The sequence below is a fragment of the Anneissia japonica genome, unplaced genomic scaffold (genome assembly GCF_011630105.1).
Source record: "Anneissia japonica isolate Jap-2015-1 unplaced genomic scaffold, ASM1163010v1 scaffold1231_len1163931_cov198, whole genome shotgun sequence".
NCBI lineage: Eukaryota > Metazoa > Echinodermata > Crinoidea > Comatulida > Comatulidae > Anneissia > Anneissia japonica.
In genome coordinates, this window is record NW_022728604.1 from 1,016,802 (window position 1) to 1,034,188 (window position 17,387).

Below are 17,387 nucleotides of genomic sequence, written 5' to 3' on the forward strand. Positions count from 1 at the left end.
TTTTTGTCTGGATATATTGATTCTATTCTCAACCCCCTACTCTCCAATATCCCCAGCTATATTCAAGATACCACCCACTTCCTCAGAAAACTCGAATCTATTTCCACCCTCCCCCAAGATGCTATACCTGTCTCTTCCCCAGCCATATCCCCACCCAATGCATCCAATGCCTCCTCCATCTCCCCCTCCTCCACCACCACCTCCTCCTCCACCGCCTCCATCACCTTCTTCGCCAGTACAGGCACAGATGTCACCTTGGCCACTGCCCCCACCTCCTCCTCCTCCATCACCCTCACCCCAGCCAGTTCCTGGAGGACATTCTAGAAGAAATACAGTACATTAGAATATTATGAGTAATATTGTACAAGTAATGCAAAAGAATTCAATATTATGTTGATGATTATTTTACAACTCTGTTGTCAATTCTCTTGTTGATGTTTTATTGCAAAAAATTAAATAATAAATATATAATAAATAAATTATCTTTTAATTTCCAATGAAGATTAACATAATGTACTGGATCAATTATTTTTGTAAATTTTGTTTATCTTCCAATCCAGAATGGGTTAAATTTTTACAAGCACAGCAGTTAGTAAAAATGAACTACTCCCCATTCAGGCCTCATAAAAGAATTGATGTTAAGCAGAGGTAGAGATGCTCAAAAACAAAGTAAAAACATAGTTTATTAACCTCAAAAATAAAACAAAATACCTAAACAAAAATTTTATACCTTCACAATATCCTGGACTTCCACTCCATGTGCCGTTTTCAAGGCAGTATCTCACCAGAGGTCCATAGTAACCATATGAATTGTCACACTTGGCATACGCTTCACTTCCGTACGTAGTGAGGCCATATTTGTACGTCACACTGCCATGCTCCAGGGCCACTACCGGCCCACAATCAACAACTAAAACATTGAAAAGATGACATCAGTTAGGCTAAGTACAGTATTAATAAAGATAAGATTCAGGGCATTGAATTATGAGTTGTCATGATTGGCTGAAAGTACTTACTTGTACAAGTAGGTTCAAAATCCGACCAGTCATAATGATTGTTTCCTATGTCTTCACAGACACGAGTGCTTGGTCCTGTTAGTTGATAGCCTTCATAGCAGTTGTAGCCAACTTGTGAAAGGCAAGGGTAAGATTCCACAACAGGCTCATAGTAACCATTATGAACACTAGAGGGCGGCACACATTCAATAGCTGTAAAACAAAGAATAGTATCATGCACTTATATAACATGATAAAGTGGAGAGTTGTTAAATAAATGTTTAATAATTTATCAACATTTAGTACAACTTCGTTATTGAAATAATTTAATGAGTGTTATTATTTTCAATGTAATGTATGCTTTTTATGCACTTTTATGTGAGTTTTTTAAACCTTACCCTTACAAAAGAAAATGTTTGCATTAATAAATTATACCAAAATTAAACACTGTACCATGTTTAATAATTTATATAATAAATGGATAAAAAGAGAAATTGTCTAGTTGAGATACCTCTGCAACTTGGGAAATCAGCTCCAAAACCATCAGCACCGCACGTAAGAATGGGATCACCAATCAGCTCATAACAAGGGTCACAGCGGAACTCAACTGATTTTCCAACGGTTATACTAGTGTCAACAGCAACTTGAACACCACCAAGTACAATGGCGTCCATGTGGTTGTATGTAATGTCAGGAATAATAACTACACCATTTTCTATCTCTGTCGGTATCGGGCAAAAGTTGGCTAAAATTAAAGAATTTAAGAACAAAAATCGGTGTAAACAAAAAAACTATAATATGACAATGATGGTGATGATGATGATGATAATGATGTTGACTATGATGACAATGTTAATGATGATAATGATGATGATTATAATATTATAATGATAATGTTAATGATGAAAATAATTGTTGAAGTTAGTAATGCTAATGATAATGAAGACAATATTGATGATGATAACACAGTTTGCCCTCTAATTCCAGACCACCTTTGGGACCTAAAAACTTTGGGTGGTCTCGCGGTTCCGTCTCCACTTAGAGGGTTAGCTTTGTGTTAATAGATTGAAGATTGTTTTTTAGTTCTTTGAAAGGATGTACTTGAATTAAAGGGGTCTCACATATAAAGGGGTCTCAAATTGGAGGTGCACTGTAATCATAATAGCAAATAAGGTATGAAGAAGGTGCTGAAAAAGAGCAGTAACCAGTAAAAAATACATCTACTCACAAACACATGTTTTGCCGATGGTGTAACTGTCGTCACTGGAGTAACCGCTCTCACCTGCTGGCAGGTAATACCCGTTGGTTCCATTTGCGACGTACAGCTCATATCCAGCCAGACATGAGCAGTTATAGCTCCCAGCAAAATTATGACAAACCTGATCACAATCATTCAGGTCTTCATCTTCACATTCATCAATATCTTTTTAAAAAAAAGTCAGGAAGTGTAACGCACACAACAGAGTAATATGGCAGCCCTACATTTTTGTTTTATTTATTTATCTTGTGTATATTTTCACTTAGTTGAATTGAACAGCGAGCACTTAAGCAGAGACAACCCATAACCATAAATATTTGCCAGGAGCGACAAGCCTGCCTATGGTTCTACTGCAGTGAAATAAGTGTTTTGGATAATAATTATAGGCATAGAGTACACAATTAGCTCATGTGCATTAAGAAGAAGGTTGTAAATATTTCGAGACAAGTACTGTAGTTGGTTATCCAACCAGCCCCTGTGTTGAAAGAAGAGAGTAGCTGGCACGTTTTTACCAGGTAGCTCAGACATGCAGTGATCCTTAAGCCATGTCCAGGCTATCAAACTTTGTTTGACAAACACAGGTGACATGCCTAAATGATGATGACATCACATCATGAACACGTACAGGCACATCATGACTATATATGGGCATACAACAGTTTTTTGTCTGGACAGAGTTTTAGGACCTAAGGGGAGGTGGAAGTTATTGTTTAGAGACTTTGGTACTGTATATATACATATATGTTATATCACCATCACATTACATTTTTTTTTTTTATCCCATTACACCTTGCGATGTCTTGTATTAGTACAATATAAATCTGTCTATAATACATTACCACCATACTTCACATCCTATCTTACCGTCACATGTTGTTAGGTCCAGTCCGTTGTTAGGCCGGTATCCTGGCGGACAATCACAATAGTAGGATCCTTCAATGTTGACACATGTAGCAAGTCCTTCACAACGATTTTCACCATCACATTCATTAATATCTGGTTACACAAAGATTCATGTCATTAAATGAGTCCTGCTTTGGTCAGGATTATACTCACAGTGATAAAATAATTTGCAGATATTTTGTTCCATTATTATTTTGCACTGATCTCCCTCAGTACAGTTGTCAACCAATATGCAACTTGTACAGGCAGGTTTACCACCATAACTACCCTCCCCCACCCCCATTACAGGGATGTGCACAAATCCATTTGTGAGTAACATAAATGTTGAATTATCTGTAAGACTGAATTAAATATTGTACAATCAACATATGCAACTGATGAATATTTTAAAATATCAAATTAATTTTGCATTAAAATAAATGCAGGTCTTCCTCTAATTAAAGACCCCCAAATAAAAACCACCTCCAATTAAAGACCACTTTCCTGTGGTCCAAAATTCCCAAATGTTTTTAATCTTTATTATTCTAATTAGAGACCAAAGCTGCTGAAGACCAAGGAATCCCCAGTCTAAAAAGTTGTCTTTAATTTCAGGGAGACATGTATATGCTTTCATACCTTCACAACTCACAAGTTCATCATCCCAGACGGTCCCCTCACACTTGACCGTTCGGTCGGCGCCCTCGGGATACTGGTAACCACCGTAACAGAGTGCAGTAGTGGTTTTCCCATATGTAAAGGGTGGTGACGTTGCCAAATATGTGGTGAATTCATTGATATCAGGAACAGGGCAAAAAGCATCTGAAATGGTACAATGCAAGTATCATTAAAACATAAACACAAATTGAAAATTCAAATATGAATATGAATCTCATCATAAAACTGACTTTTTGAACTCACCAACGCACACAGGGGGATCTGATGTCCACATGGCATTGTCCTGACAGACCCGGAATGTTGTTCCACTTGGATTATAGCCAGGGTCACATCCATATGTAACAGCTGAGTTGATTGGCCAGACCTGACTGCTAGGGTCATTCACGCCAACAATGAATCCGTTTTCTGGAGCAGCTGGCGATGGGCATGAAGCCACTAGAAATAGAATGCATTGAAGCTATAAAAGCTATAAATGTGATAGTGCTTTAATAACAACATGACAGAAATTAAATAATAATAATAATAATAGTAACAAAGTACTTTGGTGCCTAGGCAGATTTAATACTCCTCCCACCACCCCCACTCTCTAAAATTGAAATTAAAAATGTGGAATACTGTAAAGATAAAATTACTTTAAAATCTGAGAATACAAGTTCCCATTATCTAGAGATGCCATAGACATAATAAGTGTCGAAAACATGAAGTACATACACAAACAAGATGGATACGTTGGGCCCCAAGTTGAATCTGCTTGACAGTAAATGGATGCCGAGTTTTCAATCTCATACCCTGAGTTGCATTCATAGATTGCTTCACCACCAAACTGTCTACTGGACACAGAGACCAATTGGCCATTGTTAATAGCACTTGGTTGTCCACAATACACTCCTGCCAAGAGATGTTGAAATTTACCAAGAGAACTGAAGAAAGTCAAAGGATTTGTAACTTGCAAACTTAATCACTTGAGGAATATTTAAATACAACTAAATCTTTGAAAAAATAATTACCATTAATACATCATAATAAATTATTTTATTAACTATTAACAAATAATTTTAGATTAAACAGTTAAAGGCTAGGTCACCTGTGCATGATGGGGGACCACCGTGTCCATCATAGACGTAGCTCCACAGTCCCTTGTACTCGCACACTACAGAAGTGTAGCTTTCGTCAGGATTGTAATATCCACTAGCACATGTCATACTAACTTCAGCACCCCAATGCCTCGAAGACGTACTCAGTACAGCACCATCATCTAAGACTAGCGGAGGGCAGTCTACAAAAAAGAGATAAAGTCAGTTTTTTTTTTTTCATTTTATTTGGTTTTCTACACTTAAAAATAAATATGTATATAGCACAGCAGGTGAACAAAGGAGATGTTACAAAATTTAGAAGGAGGCCTATATAGTTTGTGAACTTTAAGCATAGGACTCCTGGTTAAAAAACAGTCATAAAAGAAGAGTTAAAGACACAAATTATGTATAGAGACAAAATTATAAAAGCCTAAATAAGAAAAGAACAAAGAAAAAGCGCCCCGGGAAGATGAAGACTCAATGATCGGACATATAGTATAAAACGACGATGGTGATAATAAAAATATAAGAAATTACTGAATTTTTCTTGAGAATAAATGAATAAATGTAAAGAAAGTATAAAAATGATAATTAAAAGAAAAAATAAAGAAAGATAAAAAAGTTTAAACAGGTGAGTATTCACACAATAGACTATACAAACCTTGGATGCATTTAATTTTAAGCTGCTGAAATCATTTAGTGATAATTTAGTGATAACTTCAGTTAAAAAATGGGGCCTTACACTCAAAACCCATACAACAATCATGTTTTAACTTCAACTAACCTTTTGAAAATCTGGCATAAAATCCTGGTTTCTTTCTACTTCTACTGGACACAAACCAAAGTGACAGGTCAGGACCAGTGGTGCGAATATCTGCTGGCAGCTGCTTTCCATTGTCGCCACCATTCACTTGGGTTAGAAAACCAGCAACGATGTTACCACTATCATACACCTATATGTAGAAAACAATTGTTATATTTGTTAACTGGAAGATTTTAATATTTTAGATAAATGGGTTTGTAGTTCACATGGAGTGGTTGAGAGCAGCGGTTTCGGTTCTGCTTAGCAACCTTCAGATTGTTCAATTCCACGCTGTATGCTGTTTCGCTGATGTCCTTAGGAAGGGCACTTTACATGCGGATGTTTAACTCCAAACACTAGTACAAGTGGGTACCTGGTAGGCTCAAATAAAAAAAAATGCGCTAATTACGGCTAAGTATGTGTTCCATATGTGCTTGATCCAATGAACAGTGGTAACAATGTGAGGCCTCATTAGCATGAAGCGCTATGTAAGTCTCACACATTATTATTAGAGGGTTATACATACATTTACATAATCATCGTTAGTTCTGTCCTCAAATTCAACGGCTTCAAACCGGAGTGTGAGGGCTTCTCCTGAAGGATTAGTGATGAACCAAGAGCACTGAATGTCATCTGGATAATCATGGACTCCGTATCCAGGAGATGTTAGAATTCCATAGCCTTGGGAAATTGAAATACCCTCACAACCTATAAATTATAAATTATAATACTATGTGTATTTCTATATAGCTATATTTAATTATATTACCCTTGATATTCCTATTTAATATTTACTTCTTTAATAGTGCACAGGAGCTCTAAAACATTTTCAAGTTAATACTTGTGATTTTGCCATATATGGGCATGATATGACATCATTATTCCCATATATGGACAACTCACAGATGTTGGCTTTAAGACACTAGCAATTGACTCATGAACAACTAGTGTACATTTTTTTATAAAAATATATTATTGGTGAATGTAAACAATGTAGTAATGGGATTGACAAATGATTTAAATTTATTTAATTAAGGAAGAAATATAGATTCATAATTTGGGAACTTTCAAGGTAGTGGCAAACAAAATAAAAATTAATAAAAAAAAGAAATTCAAGGCTAACCTACTAAAAATTAAAGAAAACATTTTTGTCAACCAGGTCTCAAATGTGCTAGAATGTTCATTTATACCAAAAAAAAACAACCAATAAACGCTGAATAGAGGTAACCTCAGTTTAACACGCAGACCAGTGTGTGGTCACTCCTGTTAAAGACATGTTAGCTCCTGTGGTTGGTTTAATAATTTCCAATAGTGCCCTCAGAACTTCACACTAACTGCTAATATGGTATTGGTATATAACATTGACCCTATGGTGCAGTACTCTCTTCTTACCTAACCTGTAACTTGCCCTGAAACCATTGTTGTTGTTCACAAGGTTAGAGTAAAAGTTGACACCCATATACTTATGACTTGCAGATGTGATGATCACACGGGGCAGTTCGTTGCCAGAGAAAACATCAAAGAGGTGATTATCATCTATTTTTTCATTGTCGTATACGTTAACATAGTCCACATCAGTTTCAGTGTTAAAATCAAGAAACTAGATTACAAGGATATAAAAAGGCAGCATTATATTAACATCTATACCAAAAAACAAAAAAATCTTTCACTAGCTGAAATAAGAATGAAATTAAGATAAATAACTTACTTGAAGTGTTATTACACCTTTACAGGTGGTTATGATGTCGCATACTTCGTATCCGGATTCGCTTTTACTTCCACTTCTCCGACTCTTACCACCGCTTCCGCTGTTACATTTACTACTTTTGCTTCCCTTACTGGAATGACTAGTGATTGAACCATCTACCTCAACGGCGCAAGTCGTGATGATCCAGTTGCAGCGAGCATTATTTGGGTAATTTAAGCCCAGCAAGTAGCCTGGGCTATTCAGGTACTGAAGGGAACTAGTGGCCTGCAGGTTCCCACCACAATCATCTTCAACTACAAGAATAGTCTTAATTTTGTAAACAACTATTAATATTATCATTACTTTGTACATACATATTTCAATGATGGTAATAGAAGTGTTTATGAAGATTATCATGATGGTGATGATGATGATAATGATGTCATGATGTTTATGAAGATGATGTCACAATGGTGATTATATGATTAAGGTGACATAGTGACGATAATTGTAAAGGTATTGATAACAATGACGATAATGATGGTAAAAATAATAATGAGACTAACTTGCTTGCCAATTAATTCTGAATCCAGTGAAACTTATCTCAGTATCTGAGGTGAATCTCACAGCCGCAATGTTGTCCGTGGTCAAGGGGATAGCTTCCTCTCCATTCCCACCAGAATATTCCGCGATCAGACGATTCGCATTGACGGCCAAGTCATCATAAATAGCAAGAAAATCATAGCCTTGTTCCAAATCCAAACTAACAAACTGTAGAGTTAACAAAAATACTATTCAGGAATTATACTTTCTATTTTTATAATCCATTAGGATTGTAAATGCAAACTGGTCTTCACTGAATTTGCATGCAGTCAGCACTGTAACATGAAAGTTATTATATAAAATATGCTGTACCATTTCACTAAGAATTATAACTCGACATAACCACCACCACTATTATAATGAAACAAAGAATATGATAATAATGATAATGGCAATGATAATAATGCTAATGACAGTAATGATATTGTCAATGATAATGACAATGATAATAATGATACTGATAACTAAAATAATGATATCGACAATGATATTGACAATGATAAAGGAGCAGGCGGAATTAAAGGTAGATGTTTATACAGTATAAATAGGTCAACAGGTCAGACAAAAAATGCCAGATTCTAAAAGGCCTAAGCACTTACATTCTTTGCAGAGCTGCTCTCTCACCCCCTCCCCTCACCACTTCCCTGAACTCTTAAATAAAAAAAAATTATACACAAGATGCCTGAATATTTCTTGTCTCTGCCCAAATTCATCGATTCCTTTTAGCAAACATAATTCTAGAATATACCACTTGAGTAATACTATTTATACCTTAACTAATGCTCCATGACAGTCATACAAAAACCAAGCTTATAGCTGGCAGGCAAGTACAATGTAAAGAAAGTGTATGTTATCTGAGGCCTTTAATCAAACAAACTATTCTTTGTTAGAATTCCTACAGTATGTACATTCACTATTCATTCATCTTCTACAGTACACCTATTTAATTTCCAGGATTAAAGGCATATCTTGTTTAAAGACAGGGAGGAGGTAGTAAATTGACTCCTGGTACAGACAAACAGTTACTAGGCTGATGTAATTTGCCAGACATCAAATATTGGTATATAACTGTAGGTCAAGAAACAAACATAAAATGAACAGATGTCATATCACTAACATGTCAGAATGTTAGGGTCCTGAAGGAGATAATTGTTCAGTAGTTAGAGTAGTGAATCTGTGTCACTGATTAATACTGTATGTAGTTTATTGTATTCACCTTGCTGCTTGCCAATTACTAAGGTCACACTTTCTTGTACCTTTTCTAGCAAACCCTCCGTCCACTAACAAATGATAATTTCAAATAAAACATTTTTTTCATTTATGGTGGTAAGCCTTCAATTTTTTTTTTTAATTCATTTTTATTTCATTGCCGCTGCCTTGAAATCTCCCAAATTATGATATCTACATGTCTTCCTTAATTAAATAAATTAAAAGCATTTATCAATCCCATTACTCTGTTTACATTCAACAATAAATTTTATTTCTATTTTGTCCTCCGTCTGAGAAACCATTTGCTAAATAAGAAAACACAATTTTATTTAAATTTATTTTCCAAGCTGCTCTGACAATCTTAAAAAAAATAAGTTCGCTGAACAAAGTATAAAAAACTTCTCACCTATGAAATATAATATATGATGCATATTCTTAGTCTGTGGGATTCCTCATACAATAGGTTTTTTTTCTTTCAATTTTATATTTGAATGTGAAAGTAAACAATGATATTCCAATAATCATCAAACATTTATTAAGAACCAATTTCTAATACATGATCAAGGGTTAAGAAAGTTACCTAGAACAAATAATCATACAGAATTATGACATAAAAACAACAACAACAAAAAAATCCTGTGAAGTAAAGAATAAGTTAACATCTGAAAGTGTATAATATTAATATGGAAAAAAAAAATTATATAAACATTATTCTTACTAGGATACATATACAGTAAGTGAATTAGTTACAGGAAGATCGAAGTCTTATTGCAATTAAGTTCAGAGGTCCAATCTAGTCTTTTTTCTTTATTATTCCCCGCCTCTATATTAAATATTTACATAATGTGTGGGTGGCTGCACTTAAGTAACAGTGAATAAGAAAGACAGTCATGCCCATTACATTCATTGGTGATAAAATCCAGATGACGTACAGACAAGTTAAAAACTAATATTTGATTTAAATGTGGGAGGCTATCAAAAGTTTACTGTCAGCCGTAAAATCCGTAAAGATCCTCAAAAAGTCAATTAAACACTTATTTGCCTTTTAAATACATTGATGAGACAGATATCTAAACATATCTTACATTTTCTGCAAGCCAAAAAATACAATGGAAAAATGTATGCATTGAATAATTAGCCAGGAAGAAATTTCAATTTTACATTCTGTGGTATAATTGTCATGTATAAATCAAATGTATAAATTTATTTAAGAAATTTTTTCATATAACTTTCTTGTATGACTATACATTTTGCTTATGAATGCATGTGCATTCCAAACATTTATTGTACAGGAACTCCGTTCCTTTTGGTATGCCCACCTCCTCACTCACCAGCAATCTGTATCTGTATCTGTATATTCATTCATTCATTGGATTTTCTTTTTCTTTCAATTTTAATGTTTTTATCTTGCTTTGACATTTTTATTGTATGTCTCTGTGTATATTCTTATATATTTTTATGGAGGAAATAAATATAATAATTCCACAGAAAACCACATTGGTACCAGCAGGTACATTACAGCCCTACCTTGTGGTCAACTACAGGAAGAAACTTAAGAGTATTCAACCAGGTAGTTGATGAGTTAATGTGTCGCAATGTGTCATTGACTATCTTCCTGGAATTGATATAGCTCCTCCTTTTTGGTCTCACATATATAGAGAATGAAATTACATAGGTGGGATTAGTAAGAGATAAAAAGGATGATTAGAACAGAGGAGAATTAGAAAAGAAGAGAATTTTATAGAAAAGACAGATCAAGAAAAGAGACTAAAAATAGACTTAAAACACTTATGCATACAATTGATGGTGAATGGAATAAAGGATAACAAGAAATTGCATAAAGTCTACTGAATATAATTTGACTTCTATCCTCTCATGTGAGTTAACATACAACCCCATACAACAGTCTAACGTCAATATGTAAATTATCAGATATTTTATTTTATTCTATTTCAAACATCATCTAACAGCGAAAAGCCAATTACAGGATGCCTTAAATAAACTATATAAAAATATTTAAAATACTATACAAATAAATTACTAATTATTAATACAATTATTAAATTGAAAATTTTAAAAAGATATAGCATTCTTAAAAATACAAAACAATTCTTACTGTTATTGAGATTTTAGTACCAACAGGTGTTCGGATGAGCCAGGTGCAGTCTTGGAGCGACGGATACTCAACAGGATACCCAGGGCTTGATATGGTGCCTGATGTTCCCTCAATATAACTACCACATGTTCCTGAAAACGTTTAAAAATTACTAATACTAATAATAATAATAATTCTGGATTTATATAGCGCCTCCCGTTGACACAACCTCGAGGCGCTTGAACATTATTACCCCCGGATCACTGGATCAAGCACATATGGAACACACACTCAAGCCCCATAGGGGAATTCCATAATGATAATTAATATTAATAATTCATAACTAGCTAGCTATATTAGTTAGAAGTATAATGATAAATAGAAACAGCCTGAACATTAGAAACCAGTGTGCGAGACAAGTGTGAGCCTAGTGTGTGTGACCAGTATGTGTGACCAGTATATGTGACCAATGTGAACGCAGTGTGTAAGACCAGTGTGTGTGACCAGTATGTGTGACCAGTATATGTGACCAATGTGAGACCAGTGTGTGAGACCAATATGTGTGACCAGTGTGGGAGACCAGTGTATATGACCAGTATGTGATCAGTGTGGGAGACCAGTGTATATGCCCAGAATGTGTGATCAGTGTGTGTGACCTATGTGTGAGACCAATGTCAGACCAGTGCGTGACCAGTATATGGGACCAATGTGAGACCAGTGTGTGAGACCAATGTGTGAGACCAGAGTGGGAGACCAGTGTATATTCCAGTGTGATCAGTGTGTGTGTGACCAGTGTGGGAGACCAGTGTATATGACCAGTATGTGATCAGTGTGAGACCAGTGTATATGCCCAGTACGTGTGATCAGTGTGTGTGACCTATGGGTGAGACCAATGTCAGACCAGTGTGTGTGACCAGTGTTTGAAACCAGTGTGTGAGATCAGTGTGTGTGACCAATGTGAGGGACCGGTGTATATGACCAGTATGGGAGACAAGTGTATATGACCAGTATGTGTGATCAGTGTGTGTGACCAGTATGCAAGACCAGTATGGAAGGCCAGTGGAGACCAAGTGTGCGTATGTATGACCAAAGTTTGTGACGAGTATGTGAGGCCTGTGTGTGGGACCATTTATGTGAGACCAGTGTTTGTGACCTGTGTGTTTGTGTGGAAATCATCACTTCCCTCCCCTTAGTAAAAATTTGTAAATTAACAAAACTAAATAGCTTCAACCTGTGGCTTACTAATACTATACACACATCTTTTTGTACTGGTACATGTAAAGATATTTGGAAATCTAATTGATAAAATTAAGCAATATAAATCTTTGGATGTCTTACCACTGCAGGAAAGCTCATCAGCATTGTCAGTGCAGTCAGATGTACCATCACAAACCCAAGATAGTGGGATACACCGTCCACTGGTTGGACAACGAAACTGACCTGAAGGTTGAACAGGTACAGTAGAATGACAGCATTTCAAAATTTAATATATATTTCATGATATTGTAAATTAATGTAAATATTCACTTATTCATCATCTTGATTATTAAATAATTAAATCAATTAAAATATATTTAATTAATTTAACACTAACAAAATAAAGAAAATGTTTAAATATTAGATTAAATGCAAAAAACTGTCTTAAGCTGTGTCCAGACCTATAAATTTTATTTGACAAAAAACTTGTGACATGCATGAATATGGTCATGATGACATCACATCATGACCATATATAGGCACATCATGACTATATATGGGCATACAACAGATTTTTGTTAGGAAATTTGATATCCTGGACAGAACTTCAAATGCTCCAGATGAGACAAAGCATTCAATATCGTATACAAAAAAAATGAATTCGTAATTCTTTCTTGCTGTAAATTTATATTGATAAAAATCACTGGGTTAACCAATAAGAGAGTAAAGCGACTACAGAAGATAAAAACAAAAGATTATTGAAATAATGACTTACCACAATGACACTTTTTTTCTATATCTATATATATACACATTAATTCAAATACAATGCACCCTCCAAATTCAGACCCTTCAACACAAAACTAAGCCTCTAATTGGAGATCAAACCCCAATGCCACCCCCAAAATGTTCAGGTCTTGAATTGGAAGGCGTACTGTATACTTTCATCTCTTTTTAAGATTTTAGCTACAGCAAACATCAGCTACCCCTAATGTAATTGCAGCAGATATGGTAATGGTCAGTACAGGGCCCCTTGAGCTAAGAAAGTACTAGTATGGAAACGAACAGCCTTTGCCATCTAGGGCTCAGGCATTGAAAAACTTTTGTCTTTCCTACATATTATTCAAAATCCTTAAAGTATGCCTCACCAACTTCGCAAGCATCCAGCTGGCAAACAAAGGGATTCAGGTTGTTGCAATCGGCATAGTCCCATTCGTAACTGTCCGTATCTTCAAGGACCATCTCAGCACACCCTTCCAATCTGTCCACTGGTTGCTGGTCAGCCCACTGACCATTATATGTTGTTGAGTCAATCCCATTTGACCACATATAGTTACCATTGCTTCCCCAGAAACCTGAAATTGGTGAGAATTGTTTATGTCTTTTTTATATAAATTGCCTCCAGCACTAAGCACTGTACCTAAAAAAACAATAAGAATATTAAGAAGAATGCGTGCCACTCACCAACCCAAATTGTGGAATCATCATAAATTCCTGTGGTGTTGCTTGCAATTTTTGCTGCAATCAGGTTGTCAGAATAATCATTTATGATCACCAGATGAGCTCCAAATCTTTAATGTTAAAAAAAAAATAAAAAATATTATGTTCACAAATATATTGTGCAGTCCCTAGTATGTAGTAGAAATATCCCATTAAATCCTTTAACATGTCATGTGTAAAATTTTCCCTCATGTGAATCAAATATAAGCTGATCATAACTACTTGAGGAATATCCTGGTCTCGGCTGTTCTAATGTCACTATTAGATGGGCTATCTTCATCAGAATTCAAAACAAGAAATCAAGTTGTCTTTATCCAGTACCAATCGTTTATATTAATTGAGTAAGAAATTTACCTTATATTTTTTAACAAGTAGTAGAATTTATAGCTACATAATTGGACAATGTGTTTTGAATTAATTATGATCTTTGTGCACGTAAACCAGGGTTTAATTGCTTGAATATAAGTTGTAAAAGAAAAGTTTGATGGAAGGCTCCATTTGTGTAGAGGTGACATAGAAAGAATTCTTGTGAGAATTATTTACGATGTAGAAATATTTATGAAGTTTCGAATGTTTTTACTTTACGTGGAGAATGGTATAAAAACGTTCCTTGAAAGGGAGATGACGATGTTGGCTGGTAGAATATTTAATTAATAGAAAGTTGGCTTACTCTTGACAAGTATCTTCAGCATCTTGCCATGACAATCTTTGTGGAAAAGCCTGGAAACATTTCCCAACCTCTAGGATCCAGCCTGCAAAAAAAGTATCAAAAGCATGCCACTCAAGTGTTGTGGAAGCAGACCCATAATTACAGTAGTTAATAATAGACAAAGATGAGAATGGTTATAGGAGCAATAAGTATATCAAAAGAGATTTTCAATTAGGACTACAATATTCTTTTCTAGCAAAATAATTAATCATACATTACCATTAGAACATTCAAATTCAACGATATCATTTGTTATTGTGTTTCCCAATTGCACTTGCTGGAAAAAGATGAAAAGAATTCATTAATGAAGAATTTTGTCATCCTCATCACCATCAGCTGAACCACTCCTACACATGTGATTGGGTTTGGTGTTTTTTTTTTTGCTTTATTCTTATAAGGCATGACTTCTTTTATTCCTTGTTTCGCATACTATTTTTCATTTCATAAGATCATCGGAGGAGGGTAAATAAAATTTGTTTTCTTATTTAGCAAATAGTTTTGCAAAAAAATTCTTACAGGGGGAGAAAATAACAATAAAATTTTATTTGTGAATGTAAAATAGGATGGTTAAATGCTTCAAATTTATATAATTAGGAAGAAATATACATATCTTACCTTTGGAGATTTCAAGGCAGTGGAGGGTGCAATAAAAATAAAGAAAAACTTTTTATTTTTTTCTGAAATTTTCTCTTTTTCGTGGCAGTGGGTGCGCTAATTGGCCAAAAATTAAATTTTATTTTTATTGGAAATCATCAATATTTGAAGTCGGTGGGTTCGCTAAAGGTATAAAAAAATCTCGCCTAACTAGAGCATTTATATGGTGCTTTACAAACAAAGAACGCAGCATTTACAATTCCAGAAATTACAAGGAAAATCATAAAACAACAACACTAGGACCTAGACACAAGACATAAGAGAAGACAAAGCTTCTTGCAGTGGCGGATTTAGAAGAGGGGGGGCGTAAGGGGCGTACGCCCTCTCTGTTTTTTTGTAAAAAAATTGTTTTGTAAAGCATATCAGAAAATTTCCATGCAAAATATTAAAAATCAATCAAATATCAACTCTGAAGATGAAGATGCTAGAGGTTTAAAGGAGAATCTTCCCTTGCACCCCTACCAAGGGCTCTTTCCTGAGACTCTCATTTAGTTCGGACATTCACGCCCCCCCTCTTTCTTACTGGGCTGGATCCGCGCCTGTTCTTGTTTGCACTCCTAGATATCAACAGTCATCACCTCTAGTTTAGGAATATCAAACTCGGTGTTAATGGTTCCATCATAACTGCCTCCAAAAGTGCATGCAGTCTGGGGGGATATTCTTAATTCCAGTTTGGAATTAAGTTCCCAGATTAGCAAAGGTCTGCAGCAGTGTAAGGTATCACATGCGTAATCTATGGAGGATACGCAGATTTATTGATCAAGAAACGTCATGCAGTGGTCAGAGCTCTAGTCTTATGACAAATAGACTAACTGTAACTCTCTCTATAGTGGTCTATTCAAAAAAGATCATGATAGACTACAAAACTCTGCTGCTCCCTTGGTCTTTTTATGTGAACCTTTCACATACTCTGCTCCACCTCTCATCAGTGAAATCCATTGACTGCCGGTTAATTGCAGAATTATGTTTAAGGTAATTCTATTTGTCCACAAATGTACCTGTGGTCTTTCTCCTTCCTATTTAGGAAATTTTCTTGACTAGCATATATCGATGTAAACATTCCACTCGATTCGCTCCATCTGTACATTTTACTGTTCCACGTCATTCTAAGAGAATCAGAAGTTTCCCTTTCCCTTGTCATGCTGCCAGACTCCGGAATAATCTCCCATCAAAACTTAGGAACATTTCTGAACCCAATATTTTCAAACATGCACTCAAGATTCACTTGTTTGCATAGAACTTCCAATTACTGTATTGTTTTCTGATTGTTGTGTCTGTATAATTCCTCCGTGGTCTGTAATGTGTTGTGCTTTTGTTAATTGTTTTGAAAATACAGTTGTGGCACTCGTGATTTCATTATTGTATTGCTGTACTGCATTAGGCCTATGGCCTACATACATGCTGCTTTGAATTTTTACCTGAACTCTTTCCTATAATGAGATTTGGTGTGCGCTTTATAATCGCAAGGAAAAGGCGCAATATAAATGCCTCAGTACACAACAAACTTAATTTCACTTGTTTTTTTTTCAAGTTTATTTGTTTCCATCATGTACACAGACCATTAATTGTTGGAACTGGGCATTAATAATTAAATCAGCGTGGTTGATTTAAAGTTCAAAACAACCGCTTCCGTGAATTCACGCTCGTCAATTTTTAGGCCAGTTGGTTGGGTGACATCTCTGGCCGACAGTCCAGACTCTCTCACACACAGTCAGACTCGCCTGCCAGGCCTAGCCTATGCCATGGCTGCCTAAGTAAAATGTGAATAAATAGACCACTTTCTTTGGGTCACTCAAATGTATTACATCAAACACATCTAACTTACAAACAGGATAATCAATTAAATCCAGGCATAGGGTCCTAGGCCTAGGCCCGGAAAGAATTTACTTCGACCTGAGTCCACTAAACTGTATCGCCACTACGCAACCGCAACAATTTTATCGACACGGTAACCGTGCAACATGCACTCCATATGCATTGTTAAATTGTCTATTTCGACGGTAAATTAATTTGCAGAAAATCTGTGTCATACCTACGGGGAGCACCCC

At 35.4% G+C, this 17,387-nt stretch overlaps 1 protein-coding gene across 1 annotated transcript in view; it reads right to left on the reverse strand.

Moving 5' to 3' along the window:
• Positions 1–36: 36 nt before the first annotated feature.
• The window catches only part of LOC117114395 (CUB and sushi domain-containing protein 3-like), an 18,233-nt gene continuing 882 nt past the window's right edge, over positions 37–17,387 (reverse strand). Inside the window, exons 2-22 of the mRNA XM_033258053.1 lie at positions 14,905–14,962; positions 14,647–14,728; positions 13,941–14,047; positions 13,625–13,831; positions 12,618–12,719; positions 11,301–11,431; positions 7,939–8,143; positions 7,394–7,686; positions 7,078–7,285; positions 6,212–6,393; positions 5,668–5,836; positions 4,895–5,086; positions 4,522–4,698; positions 4,054–4,245; positions 3,772–3,954; positions 3,118–3,249; positions 2,224–2,418; positions 1,507–1,740; positions 1,017–1,208; positions 731–910; positions 37–320 (exon numbers count right to left, since the gene is read on the reverse strand). Of these exons, the coding sequence (XP_033113944.1) occupies positions 37–320; positions 731–910; positions 1,017–1,208; positions 1,507–1,740; positions 2,224–2,418; positions 3,118–3,249; positions 3,772–3,954; positions 4,054–4,245; positions 4,522–4,698; positions 4,895–5,086; positions 5,668–5,836; positions 6,212–6,393; positions 7,078–7,285; positions 7,394–7,686; positions 7,939–8,143; positions 11,301–11,431; positions 12,618–12,719; positions 13,625–13,831; positions 13,941–14,047; positions 14,647–14,728; positions 14,905–14,962 (3,705 nt within the window). The remainder of the gene's footprint in view (positions 321–730; positions 911–1,016; positions 1,209–1,506; positions 1,741–2,223; positions 2,419–3,117; positions 3,250–3,771; positions 3,955–4,053; positions 4,246–4,521; positions 4,699–4,894; positions 5,087–5,667; positions 5,837–6,211; positions 6,394–7,077; positions 7,286–7,393; positions 7,687–7,938; positions 8,144–11,300; positions 11,432–12,617; positions 12,720–13,624; positions 13,832–13,940; positions 14,048–14,646; positions 14,729–14,904; positions 14,963–17,387) is intronic.